This window comes from Benincasa hispida, chromosome 7 (assembly GCF_027475165.1).
Source record: "Benincasa hispida cultivar pf3 chromosome 7, pf3_genome.v1.1, whole genome shotgun sequence".
NCBI lineage: Eukaryota > Viridiplantae > Streptophyta > Magnoliopsida > Cucurbitales > Cucurbitaceae > Benincasa > Benincasa hispida.
Window position 1 is genome coordinate 38,297,255 of NC_143484.1, and position 16,727 is coordinate 38,313,981.

The window sequence follows — 16,727 nt, forward strand, 5'->3', positions numbered from 1 at the left end:
TCTTAATTTTTCACAATGATTTGAATCCTTTTTAAGTAAACTAGTTTAATTCTTAACCAAATTACAAAAACAAAAACTAGTTTCTTAAAAACTATTTCCGTTTGGTAAACATTTTGTTTTTGAAAATTAAACATATAATACTACTTCTACCTCCATGCAAATCCTGGTAAGAAATGTGAATAAAATAGGTTTAATTTTTAAAAATAAAAATAAAAGACCAAATGGTTCCTAAACAAAGTTTTAATTTTCAAATTTTAACTTGGATTTTTAAATCGTCGATAATAATAAATCAAGAAATTTGGAAATGAAATGAGTGGTTATAAATTTAATTTTAAAAAATAAAATGAGATATAAATAATCTAAATCTTATATTCAAAACGATAAATTTTCAATTTTGTGCCCTATTAAAATTCATAAGATTTGAAATAGGTTTAATATGTGAAGAGCATATAGGCACAAAAATGAAAATAAAATTTTTAGACATTTTATACTTTGAATCTAAATAAAAATTTTATGCATTTGAGTTATGTTCATACATTAAACTCTTATCATTTAACCTGAATTGATTTTTCAAAATCAAAGTATACGACAAAAAAAGAAAAAAAAAAAAAAAAACTCTCAACTTCATCGCTCTCAATGAACTCAAAAGATAAAGAAAGAAAAAGAAAAATAAAAATAAAAATAAAAATAAAAAAATCGCTCTCAAAAAAATGGATAACCACTATTTATATTATATATAGGAGAGAGTAGTGAGAGAGAATATAAGTGTGGCTTGTTTTAGAATAAACAAAATGTTAGCATAATAATAAACAATAAATAAAAGAAAAACAGACATGCTCTGCAACGACTGAATTTTTGGTTCTTCGTCGACCTCCTCCTCTTCTCCTTCTCCTTCTGCAGCTATTTCCTTCCCTTTTTCTTCATAATTCTCATCTTTCTCTGTTCGTCCACATAAAATAAAAAAAAAAGAAGAGATACAGAACAAGAAAAGGGATTCATTCTTCTCTCTTTCTTTTTTGAGCTTTGATTGCAAAAAAGAGAGAATCAGTCTTTGCTATAGAGAACCCGAAATTCTGTTTTCCTGATACCAACCAGCTTTATCATTTGCTTTTAGTTTTACCCACCACCTCTTTTTTCTCTCTCACTTCGGAAATGGGGGGCCATGGATTTCAATGGGTTGGTTTAATCAGGTAATTTCTCGACACATTTCGGGGCCTGCTTTCGAAATTCAGACCCTCATCTTCGTTTTCTCCCAATGGCGTGATCTTCGAGGTGTTTCTACACTTGAGCTTCATCTGCTTTGGATATAACTTGTGTTTTTCTTCTTTGGTTGAGAAATCTTTTTTGGGTTTTTTTTTTTTTTTTTCTGTGGTGAAAATTGAAATGACGACCAATTTGTTGGAAATGCAAGAACCGAGCATTGATACGGATAAGCTCAGCTATGAGATTTTTTCAATTCTCGAGACCAAATTCTTGTTTGGGTATGACGATCAGAAGCTTTGGATACCCAAGCAGATCTCTCCGGTTATTGAATCCAGGCCTGAGGTTCATCCTCGCCCGGAAGTTCAACCGGAATCCATGAATGGCGTCTCCGCGATTAAGAACCAGAGGGGAAAAATCTGCATTCTCAGCATTGATAGCGGCGGCATGCGAGGGATTCTGTCCGGTAAGGCTTTGTCCTATCTTGAACAAGCTCTCAAGACGAAATCCGGCAATCCAGACGCTAGAATCGCCGATTATTTCGACGTTGCCGCCGGAGCCGGTATTGGAGGCATTTTCACGGCCATGCTTTTTGCGACGAAGGACCAGAGCCGTCCAATCTACAATGCAGAGTACACGTGGCGGTTCCTCGCTGAGCAAGGGAAACGATTCTACCGTTCGTCTTCAAGCTCCGGAAACGCCTTTTTCCGGCGGCTTCGTAAACCTCGCGGCTCATCCTCCGCCGCCACTGCTACGGCCGGTTTGGAGAAGGCGATGAAAGAGGCGTTTGTAGAGAACGGTAGAACCTTAACGCTCAAGGACACTCTGAAACCGGTTCTAATCCCTTGCTACGATCTCTCCAGTACGGCGCCGTTTCTGTTCTCTCGAGCCGACGCTCTCGAGACGGAGAGTTTCAATTTCCGGCTATGGGAGGTCTGTCGAGCCACATCGGCCGAACCAGGCGTATTCGAACCGGTTCCAATGCAGTCCATCGACCGCCAAACGCAGTGCCTGGCCGTGGACGGTGGATTGGCCATGAGCAACCCGACGGCGGCGGCGATCACGCACGTGCTGCACAACAAGCAAGAGTTCCCGTTCGTGCGAGGGGTTGAGGATCTTTTGGTTCTGTCTCTAGGGACTGGTCAACTGTTTGAAGTGAATTACGATTACAATGAAGTGAAGGGGTGGAAGGCGAAGGAGTGGGCTCGGCCCATAGCTCGAATCTCCGGCGAGGGCGGGGCCGACATGGTGGACCAGGCGGTGGCGATGGCTTTCGGGCAATGTAAAAGCAGTAATTACGTGCGAATTCAGGTACGGCGATATTCTTTATTCTGGAATTCCCTTCCCTTATAAGTATAAACACTTTAATCAATTCGTAAAATTTGATTTTGGATTTGTTGATTAGTTTTGGTCTAATTTTGGATGAATACTATTGGGGTCGCTGTTGGACATGGATTGATATTGGTGGAATAGGGTGCAGGTGGTACTGTGGACAGCCTGTGGGATGGTCAAGAGATTATCCCCCATCACCTTGTCCCTTCATTAGTTTGTTTCCTTTTTAGATCTTATTCTTATTTTTCACACCCCTTCTTCTATCTGAGGTTAAAACTCCTTTTTCTTTGCATACCCTGTTTTTAAGAATCTTGGATGAGATTCCAGTTCATGATCTTTTGATTTTCATATCTTGTTTGTTCAAACACTCTTTTCATTTGTGGGCTTGAAAATAACATTTGTGGGTTTGAATACAAAAACTATTTTTGTACCGCATTAAATCATGTTTGAAGTGTTGATATAATATTAAATTTACCAGAATTCATCAACTTAAGCTTTTACATTGATGGATGATTTAGCATGTTATCAGAGAAGAAGATCTGGGGTTCAAACTCTGAAAAGTCGTTTTCGACAAATTTTCAATCCCACGAGCGAAGGAGAGTGTTGGAGTATTGATATGATATTAAATTTACCATAATCCATTATGTTAAGATTTTGCTTCGATTTGAGTGTTTGCTCAAATTTGTTGTTTTCACCAAACTTGATCTTTTATAGAAGAAAATGATGACTTAAATTTTCAACTATTTGAGCATTATACATCTTGATCTTTGAAAGGGAACCGTTCTTCATTTCTAACTTGCTAGCCCTTTTGTCAGTTTGAGAAAAAGAAGGTCGTGAAGACTATAAGAAATGGGTTTTTGTTTTCTTGACGAAAGGAAATTGGTTTTTCCCTTTTTTACAAGAATATTACACTGTGGATTAGGTAAAAGAGATTTGAAGATTCATAAAAGAGACATTGATGTTGACCACAGGATCTATAAGAATGAAATTGATCTTCAGGTACATAGTAAAACGAGCTAATCAAGGGATTTGTATTATTTCTCTGCTTTTAAGGGAACTAAAACGTAGACTGTTTCCCAACTCTTGCACCAAAAGATGGTAAATTTTGGCACTTTACTTTCTCCAATTTTCAATCTTTGATTTTAAGATTTGTCTCTTCTTTTTAGTTTTGAGAGAAAAAGGGTACCCATCGATGGTATGTCTTCTTACGGAATGCCAATTGTCTTTGTTGAATGCAATTAAGTTGCACCATAAAAAATTGTCACTTGTCATTTCAACTATTACTCTTGTCCATGTGTTTTGGCTTGCATTATCCCAATTGGGACCCATCTTCTCACTAAATTTATGTTGTATAAAAACTTGAGGTACTTATTTATTAACTGTTTAAATTAACTTCTCTTTCTTCAACTTCTTTCTATAAGATCTTCATTTTTACTTCTCTTGGTATAGAATAAAATCTTCATGTTGGGCCTTTAAGGGATTTGTCTCTATTAGAACAAATTCTTTATTTGATGATATTCTGAGCACTTCGAAACTGGGTTTTACTTACTTTTACCATGCTAGAGTACTGCTATATTTATCCAAATTGTCATAACTATTGATGTCAAATCTTAAGATATATTAATCAATGAATACTTAATTTTTCTAATTTGGGTTGCTAGGCAAATGGATCCAGCAGTGTTCAATGCGGTCCTAATGTGGAAACAGATCCAAGCTCCAGCAATGTAAATATGCTGGTTGGATTAGCGGAAGAGATGCTGAAGCAGAAGAATGTTGAATCTGTTCTGTTTGGAGGGAAGAGGATTGCAGAGCAGACTAATTATGAGAAACTTGATTGGATTGCTGCAGAGTTGGTTCTAGAGCATCAGAGAAGGAGTTGCAGAATAGCTCCTACTGTTGCTTTCAAGCAAGTGTTACCCTCAAACCCATAGGAAAAATAAAACTCAAGAGATAGAAGAAGGTAAAACATAAGCCTTTATTCAAATTTCTCTGTAAATTATATACCTTGTGAATCTTGTGGCTTAATTTACTTTTCTCTCTCTCTCTCTCTCTATATATATATAATTGGAGTGTCAGGTCAGGTCCCAATTTCTTGCATCATGCTCATGACCTAAATTAGGAGGAGACTTCCCACAATCCTAAGTGTAGATTTAGCTTTAGGAGACGAGGGGTTTTTAGTTATTCAATTTTCAATTTTGAGTCTTACTAAAGTGAGGGCTTTTGAAGGGTATCTCCAAGCTAATAACATATCTTCACACTGGTATGATATCGTCCATTTTAAGCATAAATCCTCGTGATTTTGTTTTTAATTAATATAATTGTCCTCAATTATATATCATGAATCTCTCTGAAACCCAAACATTTGTACATCCCTATCATTCAAACAAAAACTCTCTGTTAGACTTATCTTTTCTTGTTTCATGTTGTGGCATATAGTGTAGGGAAGAGGGTAAAGTTTGTTTAATGAGTTAATTATTATTATTTTTTAAAAGAAAAAAGAGTTTGGAAATGAGAAAAGAATTCTATGCATGTTGGGAGTATGACAAACCTTTCGGTTTGATTTGTTGTGTTGTGAAAAGAATAATAGGGCAATGAATTATGGAGGCAAAGTCAGTCCACGCAAGCATAATATATATAAGATTGTCAATTTGTAGGTTTGTCTGGGGTCTCCTAATCCTTGTCGCAGTTCAGAGAAAAAGAGTAAAAAAGCTAATGAATGAAAGCCTGCTTGTTTGGTTTAACCATTAGAAAAATAGATGACTTAGGGGAGGGTACCTGTTGTTAGGCCACCGACACTTAGTAAAGCTAAGAGAATCAAGGATATTCTGGTCAATGTCTTCCACATCGAATACCCAAAACTGTCATTCTGTAACTGCTGGTAATGAATCAATTCCTGTACTTCTATCTGAAATCTGATTATCTAGTAGCCGTTTTATTAGGTTTGACCAGTGGTAATAAGGTTGTGGAAAATCCACCATTTTTCTAATAGAATTTGCATTTTAGCTCCCTAACATTTCCTTTTCAATTTTAATAGTCTCAATTTAATCCTTCAATCATCATGGATTGACCTAGTGATAAATAGAAAGCATGATCTTGATAAAAGGTTAAGAGATCATGGGTTCAATCCATAGTGGTCATCTACTTAGGATTTGATATCCATTCAATCCTTGATATCCAAATATTGTAGGATCAGGCAAGTTGTCCTGTGAGATCAGTCGAAGTGTGCGTAAGTTTACTCGGACACTCAACAAAAGAGAAAAGTTTCAATTTAATCTTCTTTACAAAGAGTTTAATGTGTGATCACTTAGAATTGGTGTTTATGTAGAAGTAAATAGGGGTTTAGATAAAAGTCAAAAAGTGAGTTTTGGAGTTGGGAAGAGTCAAGGTAAAAGTTCTTTGAAGTGGTGAACAAAATAAAGACCTGCAAAGAAAGGAACATCTTGGTAGAATACCCTAATCAACTTTTTGACAGACAGTAAAGCAGTAAAAAAACAGAGGAAGGGAGTCAGAAGGCAACCCTACAAAGGAACATTTTCAAAAGCATAGCACCAACCAACAAAGTTACCAGTTTTAGTCAGGTTTTTGGGAGAAGTAAAAGCTTAGGCAATTGTTACCCCTTCAAGCACGCCTATATACCCACTCTATCTTTCGCTTTGACCCTCTCTTGCTACCTTCTCTTTTTGGCAACCTTTATTTAAAAAAAAAAAAAAAAAAATCTAATTGTCTTATTTTTTCCCCTTATCATTTGTATTAAATATTTAGTTAATTCTCCTAAATTTAAGAGTTAAGCATATAGGGTTTGAGTACATGTCTAATTTCTTTATTTTTTTTAGTACAACAAATAAAGATGGATATTTGAACTTCCGACCTTAAGTAAGATAGTACATGTTATAATTATAAGTGAGTTATGCTTATTTTGACGAGACTAAATAAGGTTCAAATGTACATACCGTAGAATGATTTGTTATTAAGAGGGTTATCATGTCAATAAGTTTCTAATGGTGGTGATTGTTTGTGTGCAGGGAAGATTACAACCTCTCAGAGAGAGAGAGAGAGAGAGAGAGAGAAAAGAAGCCTTCATTATTATTAGTAAGTTTTAATATTGTATGTGGAGATGGTAAGGGAGGCTGGGGAGTTGAAGGAAAAGGACGAGACAAAATGGTCAGAAAAAGGGTGAAAAATCTTAGTGGGATACTTTGCCTGCCTAAGGCAAGGCATTGTGGTGTCCACTCCACCCTTTGTTTCACAATGCCCCAAAGCTTCTAAAAAAAACACACATATACACATTCAGATCTCAAGTCTTTTGCAAGTCAAACAAAATATTTCAGGTGTGAAATTGAATTTCAATACCCCCTTTCTTTTTCCTTTATATTTTATAGCTTTTCTTTCCCAAAATTTCCCCTGTCCTGTCATCTTCTCCACACCAAAAAAAAAAAAAGAAGAAAAAAACCTTTGATATTGTGGGTCGGTGGTGGATTTACGTAAGAAACCCAGAAAATGGTAGCCAAATTTCCTTTATGAGTTTTCCCTTTCAATCTGCTTTCACATTCACTATTTATTTATTTTCAGTGACCGACAGTTTCCTTGAGATGGTGTTTGGATTAATACCTCAAAATCAAAATGGGAACTTTATAAATATAAGACTCATGGACCCCATTCCTTAATGAGACAGATTTTTTTTTTTTCCTTTTCTTTTCATTTTCTTATTATTTCTTTTATAAAAATTTACCCCTTTTGATGAAGTTCATGCTCTCTGCAGCAAAATCATTAATGTCTCTCTTTCTCTCCTCTTTTTAAACTCCTATATGTTTGTAATTAGCAAATGGTTCCCAGAGAATTGGTGTCATGGTTTCATTGGACATTGAACGCCATTGATATCAGATGTTTATTTAAGACAATTCATCTTCTCTCTCTCTAAATTATGAACAAATGATGATTGAATGGTACTGAATGCCGCTTCATAAGAAATAAATAAAAAAAAAAAAAACTTATTTTCTTCCATCTCTGTACTTTTAATAAATTATATAATATACTATCTAATGACGTGGCGATAAATGGATTACATGGTAACGCGTTTTGAACTAGGAAGTTGGTGGGTTTGGTTGGTAAGGTTGTAAGGAGTTGAAATTGTTTAAAGTTTTGGCATGGTATTGGCTTTGCCATGCCTTTATGAAAAAGATGAGATTCTATTGATTTCATGATTCTCTTCTTCTTTGTTCCTTTTTATTTTTCTTCCCACTTCATTATTACAAAATATAAAGTCAAGCTTTTGTTGTTGCAGCCTATGGTGGAATTAGCTTTTATTTCAATTTTTTTTTTTTTTTTTTAATGCGCATGATAAAAAGAAAGCTCATGTATTCTTCTTGTTCAAGAAACCATATGGGATCACTTAAACAATGATGACAAGTGGTGTATTCAGGATGATACTCCATTGGGGTTGTAGACAACTCCTTTCAAAATTGGACCCAGTTAGTCCAAATGTTCTACTCTTTTTTGCCATGCTTCGTCATTAAAATAAAATATTCTAAAGTTTATGAACAATTTTCAATATATATATATATATATATATATTTTACTAAAGGATACAGCATTACACTATTGTGCAAGCACATTTGATTTTCAATGCTTTACGAAAAAAAAAAACATCGAGTATTTACCGTTCGACTATGTTGAAGTTGACAAAATAACCATTGGTAAAAAAAAAAAAAAAAGAAATTATTATCCATTAGAATAAAAAAGAAAGGAGATTGTTGATTTTTTTTTTTTTTTTTCCAGAATTGATCTTCAGACTTTGAAGTTCAAAATATAAATTTATGTCAATTGAACTATGCTCATGTTGGTTGATTATCGCTTTTTTACGTAAGGTTATTGAAATTCTAAAATGTATAAATTTGGATAGATATTCAATAAGGTGCATATATATTTTTATTTATGTAATAATCAATTAGATACATATATCATCACTCATATTGAAGATTCAATTCTAGCTTTGCATGTCAAATTGAACAATAACTAAATTAGTATAGAGTGAAAACTATTTCAAAACCTCCCGTTAATTACAGTCAACACTATTTCAAAACTCCTATTTGTTACAATATTTATCATTTACTATATTTTTTTACTATTTTACATTCATAATTTTTTATTATTATTTGCTACCGTGTTTACTATTTTCTTCCCAAACTAAAATAGTTTACACCTCAAACACATATTATTATAATCCAAATTAAAATAATCTATACCTCAAACACAAATGATCGTAACCTAAGAATATAATAGGTGAATATTGTGGTGTACTACTTAAAAAAGGTGAGATTTGTAGTTAATTTTAAATTAAGCTAAAAATAGAAAAGATAGAATTTACTTAATTTTCGTCCAATCAAATTAGAATGCAATTGGTGTAAACAAATCCCAAATTAAGCGGAAATTACTCCGCAAAAATAGGCTTTTTTTAAAAAAAGGTAAATAATGGAAGCTAAGTCCTAAGCTAGCATAGCAACTGTAACTGCAACTGCAGTAGCATAGATGAAATTACTGTTGTAATTAAACCCCATATTGCTCCTTTTACTGTTGTCAGTTAATTATATTTCAACTTTAATGCTTTGAATGGTCAATTTCTTTCAGTCTATATCACCAAAAGTTATTGAAAAAGAAAGGTAAAGAAAGTGCTTTTTCCCAATTTCCCCCTCCAATTTGACGTTTACGTTGCTTTTGATTCACAGCACCTGCAATCATTTGTTTATTATCATTTTGTTCTTAAAATATTTATTTCTGTATTTAGCTCCATTTGATTCATTTAAAACTGCCGAAATTTATTTATTTTTATAGCTAATTTAGAATATTACTTTTCAATCAACTCATAAATCACATAAAAACTCAATCATTAGTAAATAAAACATTCAAATTCAACACCAAAATGTGTAATAGCAACAGCAAGTCTCAAACAATGATCACAACAAAGTCATAATTCTGTAAAATTCAACCAAGGTAGGGTATTGATTTCATCCTTGGGTTAAATTTGAAACTATTAGAGTGCATTTGACACGTAGAGTTGGGTTGAATTAAGTTACTAATAAGTTTTTGACATGCAAAGTTGAACTGAATTATAATAATTGTTTGTATTTAGGGTCCGAATTAAGTTAAGTTTGTTTAGGAAGTCTGTATTTAGTATGTAGAGTCGGATCTCTTGTTTTTGCTTAATTTTTTGTTTCATCATTCAACTACGCATACATTTTTTTCTTCACTTATTCGAGATATGAACTCAATAAATAAAAATATATTTTACAATTTTCTATATGTAACTATTATACTTGATGTAGACAAAATATTATTATTTATACAATAAAAAACCCTGCAATATACACCCTAGAAAGCCTATGGTGCCTTGGGGTAATTTTCTTTAGCTTGGAGTTAATATTTTCCAACATAAAATCAGTTACAATCGTAAGATTGTATTTGTTGATGATGTCTTAGAATCTGTAGTACTTGTGTCATGTGTTCAGGTAGAGTTGAGTCTAGGGACCATTTGTTCTTTTTACTATCCTTTTAGTAAGGCTATTTAGGTGGATATGCTTTTGTGGGGCCGGTGCTCCCATAGGATAAATTAGGATATATAGCTGAATTGAATTTATCACTTTAGCACAAGTAATCAGTTGAAGCGTAAGTTCTGGAGAGTTGCTTGGTGTATTGTTATTTATCATGTTTGGCGTGAGTGTAATATGCATGTATATGGGTGTTACCTTGTGTCCTCTCCAAATGTTTAGTCTGACTATTTAGTCTATGGTTTTTATTTATTGCTCTCAATGCCTTGAGGCTTCTCTTATGGGGATCCTAGTAGGGATGACAACAGGGCCAAGGCGGTGCGGGGATGCACTCCCCATTCCTGTCCTTGTGGGGATTTTTAGTCCCCGTCCCCGCCCCATTTTCAGGCTCTGGTAACCACCTCCAACAACAAACTTCGATGACCAGCTCCGACAACTACGTTCATAGGCTTCGACAACCACCTCTGACTACGAACTCCGACGAAAATCACCTTCGACGATCAACTTCGATGACCATCTTCGAGCGAGCAACTCCGATGACCAACTCTTCGATAACCACTTTTGAGACAAACTCCGGCAACCAACTCTAGTACCACCTTCATGCGACCAACTTCAGGCTGCGACAACCACCTCTGACTACAAACTCTGGCGAAAATCATCTTCGATGATCAACTTCAACGACCACCTTTGCGCGACCAACTCCGAGCTTTGAAAACCATTCCGATGACAAACTTTGACGACCAACTCTAGTACCACCTTCATGCGACCAACTTCAAGCTTCAACGACCACCTCCGACTACAAACTCCAGGAAAAATCATTTTTGATAACCAACTTTGACAACCACTTCTGACTATTATAAGACTGATGACTGTTATAGTATGTTGTAAGATTGTTGATTATATAAATAATTGTATTTTGTCTACATTAAGTGTAGTATTTATACGTAAAAAATTGTAAAATATTTTTTTTGTTTAATTGAATATCAAATGAGTGTTAAGAATATTTAGACGAAAAAGTATGTATGTAGTTGAAAAGTATGTAACATATAACAAAATATATATATATATATATATATAAAATGAAGATTTTTTTTCTAAAACATTTTCTAGCAAGAATTAGTGAAAAATGGAGATTTGTTCTTTGATGATCCTCCAAATTTGGAGAAATTGAAAGTAAAATTATTGAAGAAATGTGGTGACATTCCATTGACCACTAAGATGATGGGGGAGATTCAATTAAAAAAAATTATGACAGAGTAAAATACAGAACAACAACATGAAGAAGATGATAATGAAATTCCTGGAGAAAAATTAGGAATCAAAAGTTTTTATTTCTCTTGAGTTTTTCGTTTTATTTAATCATATTTCTTCAAGAAATGTAACAGGTTAATTGTTGTTCATTACCTAAAAAGACAAAGAAATAAAATATTTGAAAATGAAAAGAAAAAACTTCAATTCATATTTTGTTCAAACAAAGATGAGTAGAATTATTGAATAAAGAAGTTTCAAAACAAAAATAGTAATCATAAAAGCATATTATCTAGAGTTAAAAAAAATGCATCAAATATCCCGACATATGAACTCAACTTTGCACTACAAACACAAATATATGAACTCAAATTAAATAACTTTGCACCCCAAACACAGACATGAATTCTACAAATATATGAACTCTATAGACATATGAACTTCAGTCATCCGATCTCAACTCAACGCCTCAAACAACTCTTTTGTGTCTATCAGTGTATTTTTTTAAAATTTCTGTAAATAGTTTGACATTTTTTTCTATCTGGGAAAATTTTCCTAAAATTTAATTACAAAATTTTAAATCATAATAATATAATGGTATTAATAATTAATTAAAAAAATAGTCGTAGTTAATTAATTGAATTATATATAAAAAGATATTTATCAAATTGGGTATATTTTTAATCTCTCTATTTTTAAAACTTAAAAAAAAAGTTCTAAAATAAACAAACTAATCATCTTCTCAAAATCTATGATAAAACTTATGAAAATTACAAACCATTAGTTGTATTTGTCCATCCCAATTGCAACTTTATTAAGAAGAGTAACAAATTGAGTGGTGATCAATACTTCTATTTGTTAGAATATCATCAAATTATTGAATCTCAAATCATATCTATTTGTCACATATTAAAGTATATAAGATTCTAAAATAATATCACAAAGTTTGTTAATTATCACAATCAACAAATCTTATTGTCAATTGAAAAATACTTTATTTTTGTCTTCTTTTCTTAGACCTCAATCACAAAATACAAGTGATTTAGTGCACTTTTGCTTTTGGTGGGCAAATAATTGATTGAAAAATAAAACATTGTTTTGGTCAATAAATAATTTGGGTATGACTAAAAGTGTTGTGCAAATGCAATGACATCAAGATTTTTGGTGTTTTCTAATGATTAAAGAAGCTTATCCCTTCTATGAATTATGACTCCAATTTATCACCTTCATATCCTGTCCCCCTCCTTCTGATCAAAACAAAAACATCACTTCTTTGACAAATTAATGACAGTAATTTAATTTAATTTAATTTAACACAATAACTTTTGACTTGGGGAATAGAAAAACAAACTAAAGCTATGTCAAATTAGTTATCCTAATTACATAATTAAGATCTTAGGGATTTTCAACAATTGACTTTGAGAAATTAGCAAAAACAAAGTATAATGTACCTAATGTTTTGGGTTCAAATGAACAACATGTGCTTTGGCTTCAATTTTCTTCCTCTTCTTATTGACTATATAACATTACTATAGGGTGAGAATTCAAATATTTGCCTTGTGATAAAGGGTTAATTGATCTCTTAATTAGTGAGTTGTCTTCAAACTAACATTTTATTTCATTCTTAATAAATGGATGATTTAACTGGGTAGTATTGGTTGTATATTTTATAAGTTTAGTCTCTAAACTTGAAGTTTGTATCTATTTGGTCCATGAACTTTCACGAATGTTTAATAAATTTTTAAACATTTAATTTTGTATCTAATAGGACTATGAGTTTTTAGTTTCGTATCTAATAGGATGTTGAAAAAATAATATATATATATATATATATATATATATATATATAAATTGATCTATGTGATATAAATTTGAATTTTACGTCTAATATGATTATAAATTTACAATTTCTGTGTAATAAATACATGAATTCTATAAATTTTGAAAGTTAGAAAAACTAAATTTATTGTTATAAAATTTTAAAAATCAAATATATATATATATAGTTGTTTTATTTATGTCAAATTCAAACTGGTTTGCTTCAAAGAAGGCTATGAATTGTATGGTCTATTGCAGGCCTTGATTGATGGGAACTAAACTGCATTGTTCCTGCATATTGATGTTCGCTTAATTCTGTCGAGACTCACATCGAATAGAGTAAAAAAAATCTTCCATTACATAAAGAATGAGTGAGAGAACGAGAAAGAAATTTATTTCTGTTGACTAAATGGAGAAGGAGATGAAGGTTATATTCTTCATCCCTAGTTTCGTCCTTAGTCCGTTTATATATCTATATAAAGAACCCTAAAATGAACACTTCTAACCTCTAGCATAGATCAAGAACGTTGTAATATTTAAGTTTAGAAAAAGTATAATTTTTTATATTTAAATTTGAATATTTAAAAATTATGAATATTTAACATTTTAACTATATATTTGCACAAAATATTATTGGAAATGTTTCATTTAAAGAATTAAAAACTTTTAAAATTGCTTTGGTTGAAAATTAATGAGAATTTCTAAAAAAAATAATAATAATAAATTAAAAAAAAAAACAAGTTGGAATTTTTTTTAAACAAATTCTCCAAAACAATAAACGAAAAATTTCCTGAGAAATTTTTTCCATCCTCGTCGACATTTCTAATGTTGTGCCATCAATTGGTCCATAAGCACAAATGTAGAGGGCATATATGTATATATAATTTAAATCCTATTTTGGTTCCAAACTTTGAATTTTGTTCTATTTTAGTCCTTAAACTTTTAAAAAAAAATGTCTATTCTAGTCCTTACACTTTTAAAAACTGCTTACTTTGGTCCTTGCTATTCAGATTTTATCAACTCAACATAATGGTGAAATGACTTTATTTTTGGATGACTAGGCTATCAAATAAATTTAGCCATGATAAAAAATCTAGGATTTCAATTTTGAATTAGGTGGTAAAACGATTTTTTATAGATCTCAAAAGTCATTTTGCATCCAAGATTTTGGCTATTCACTATTTTGGCATGTTGATTCTTGATATTTTAATTCACTCTCATCTTGCTCAATTCATGCTAGATGCAATTTCATCTTTAAATAGATTTCATCTTAAAATGTTAACATAATCTTAACATTGGAGACTAAAATAAAAGTTTAGAAACTAAACGGACGTTGTTGAAAATTTAGAGACCAAAATAGAACAAGATTTAAAGTTTAGGAACCAAAATAGGATTTAAACTTTTATATATATATATATATATATATATTAGTAATTATTTCCATCAACGAAGTATGTGTTTGGAATGTATTTTCAAATGTTTAATTTAAAAACGGTCATTTTAGAAAAAAAAAAAAAAATTAGAGTGTTTTGCAATGCAACCACTCAAAATGGTTTTAAAGAGTATTTTCAACAATTTTTGTAAGAAAATGTTTAAATAAAAATGAGTTTTTGAAAAACATTTTTTTTCTCAAGTCAATCCAAACGGACCCTAAGAAATTTGAGTAATTTTTTTAAAATTAAAATTATTAGGTGAAATAATCATAAAAATGTCAAACTATTTACAAAAATAGCAAAAAAAATACTGGTAGACTTATATCAGTCTATCAGTCGTTATCAAAGAAAATTAAAATTTAACTATTTTGTGTAAATAATTTTCCTCATTTTTCTATTTTTGAAAATCCCTCGAAATTTTACCTATTTAATTAAAAAATTCGTAATTATTTAAGCTAATTTTTTTATTTTAAAAAAATTAAAACAAAACGGCTAACCAAACCCACGAAATTAAGTAGAAAATTTCATAAAGATGAAGAATGGGAAGAGACCCCCACCCCACATTTTAATTACAATACCTTTCAAAAAAAAAAAAAAAAGAAAAGAAAATAGCTTTTGTGGTTGCCTGATTTCATGAGTGGTAATTAGTCTGCGTTTGTTCCAGGTAGGTCGATATTTGATAATATTTTATTGTGTCAGGAGCTCATGGGAAACTACAAGGAGGGCAGAGGGAAGTCGCGTTGTGTGCTAAAGGTAGACCTTCAGAAGGCTTACGATTCGGTGAATTGGGATTTTCTGTTGGGTGTGTTGTTGGCTATAGGTACGCCCCTTCAGTTTGTTAGTTGGGTGAGGGCTTGTGTTACTCCGCCTAAGTTCTATGTGATGATTAATGGTTCCCTTGAAGGGTTTTTTCCTGGTAGGAAGGGGTTGAGGCAGGGGATCTGCTGTCTCCTTTTTTGTTTGTGATGGTGATGAAGGTCTTGTCTAGGTTGTTGAATAAATCTCCTGTGTGATTTAGGTTCCATGATCGGTGTGAGTGTTTGGGCCTAACTCATTTGGTTTTTGCAGACAATTTGATGATTTTCTGTGCAGCTGAGAGAGATTCTTTGGAGTTTGTGAGGCAGGTATTGACAAAATTTGTAGAATTGTCTGGGTTAGTAGCAAATATTGGAAAGAGTTCCATGTTTGTTGCGGGTGTGGAGTCGGGGGAGGCGGAGGAACTTGGGTATCTCTCTTGGTTCGTTGTCTGTTAGGTATCTGGGTTTACCTTTATTGGCGGGTCGGTTGAGGGCTGTGGATTGTGCACCTTTGATACAGAGGATTACAGCTCGTATTAGAAGCTGAGCAGCGAGGTCCCTCTCCTTTGTTGGGAGGTTGCAGCTTGTTAGGTCTGTTTTACAGTCCTTTCAGGTTTTTTGGTGTAGTATCTTCGTGTTGCCTGCGTGTGTAACTCATGAGGTTGATCGTCTATTACGTAGTTATTTATGGGAGGGTAGTGTGGTAAGTTGGGGTGGTGCACGGGTGGCGTGGGATGAGGTGTGCTTGCCGTTGGGAGAGAGGGGGGTTGGGTGTGAAGCATGTGGCCTCTTGGAACCAGGCTACTATTATGCAGCTGCTTTGGCTTCTCTTAATTAAATCGGGATCACTTTGGGTGGCGTGGGTGGAGGCGTATATTTTGCGTGGGCGGTCGTTGTGGGCTATTCGGAGTGAGATTGGGAGGTCTTGGTGCTTGACGGCTATCTTGCGAAGTAGAGATAGATTCAAGCATTTGATTCATTTGATGATTGGCGATGGACGGTCTTGTTTTGTTTGGTGGGATCCTTGGTTGCTGGGGGGCGCGATTTTGGACTCATGCGAGTCTACGGTGGTTCATGATGCAAGGAGTAGTTTGGAATCGCGATTGTCTGAGTTCATGGATGGTGAGGGAGGTTGGAGGTGGCTTACAGTGTCTTGGGAGCTGCTTGAAATATGAGGTTTTATCCAGGCAGTGGGGCCTAGGGTGAGGGGAGAGGATTATTGGGTTTCGGTGTCGGATGCTAGCGGTCGGTTTTCTATCGCTAGTGCTTGGGAGAGTATACGTCCTCGTCGTCCTAGGGTGTCTTGGGCTGGTATTTTGTGGGCGGGAGTGGTATTCCGCATCACTCCTTCTGTGCGT

General features: G+C 33.3%; 2 protein-coding genes across 3 annotated transcripts; both read left to right on the forward strand.

Annotated features, from left to right (window-relative positions):
• Positions 1–768: 768 nt before the first annotated feature.
• On the forward strand, positions 769–6,901 carry PLP6 (PATATIN-like protein 6). 2 transcript variants are annotated; one of them, XM_039036752.2, is made up of 3 exons: positions 769–2,511; positions 4,194–4,492; positions 6,555–6,901. In XM_039036752.2, exons 1-2 carry the CDS (start codon positions 1,384–1,386, stop codon positions 4,461–4,463), a joined length of 1,398 nt encoding a protein of 465 aa, XP_038892680.1. In that variant the 5' UTR covers positions 769–1,383; the 3' UTR covers positions 4,464–4,492; positions 6,555–6,901. The 2 variants fall into 2 exon arrangements, 1 of the variants encoding a protein (XP_038892680.1); XR_016530409.1 differs by lacking the exon at positions 6,555–6,901 and adding an exon at positions 3,455–3,531 and having other exon boundaries at positions 773–2,511; positions 4,194–4,355.
• Positions 6,902–15,277: 8,376 nt separating this feature from the next.
• LOC120081048 (uncharacterized) lies at positions 15,278–16,207 on the forward strand. Its single transcript, XM_090315247.1, has 4 exons — positions 15,278–15,477; positions 15,591–15,696; positions 15,826–15,902; positions 15,997–16,207. The coding sequence occupies exons 1-4, from the start codon at positions 15,278–15,280 to the stop codon at positions 16,205–16,207; spliced, it is 594 nt and encodes a 197-aa protein (XP_090171373.1).
• The last annotated feature ends 520 nt before the right edge of the window (positions 16,208–16,727 follow it).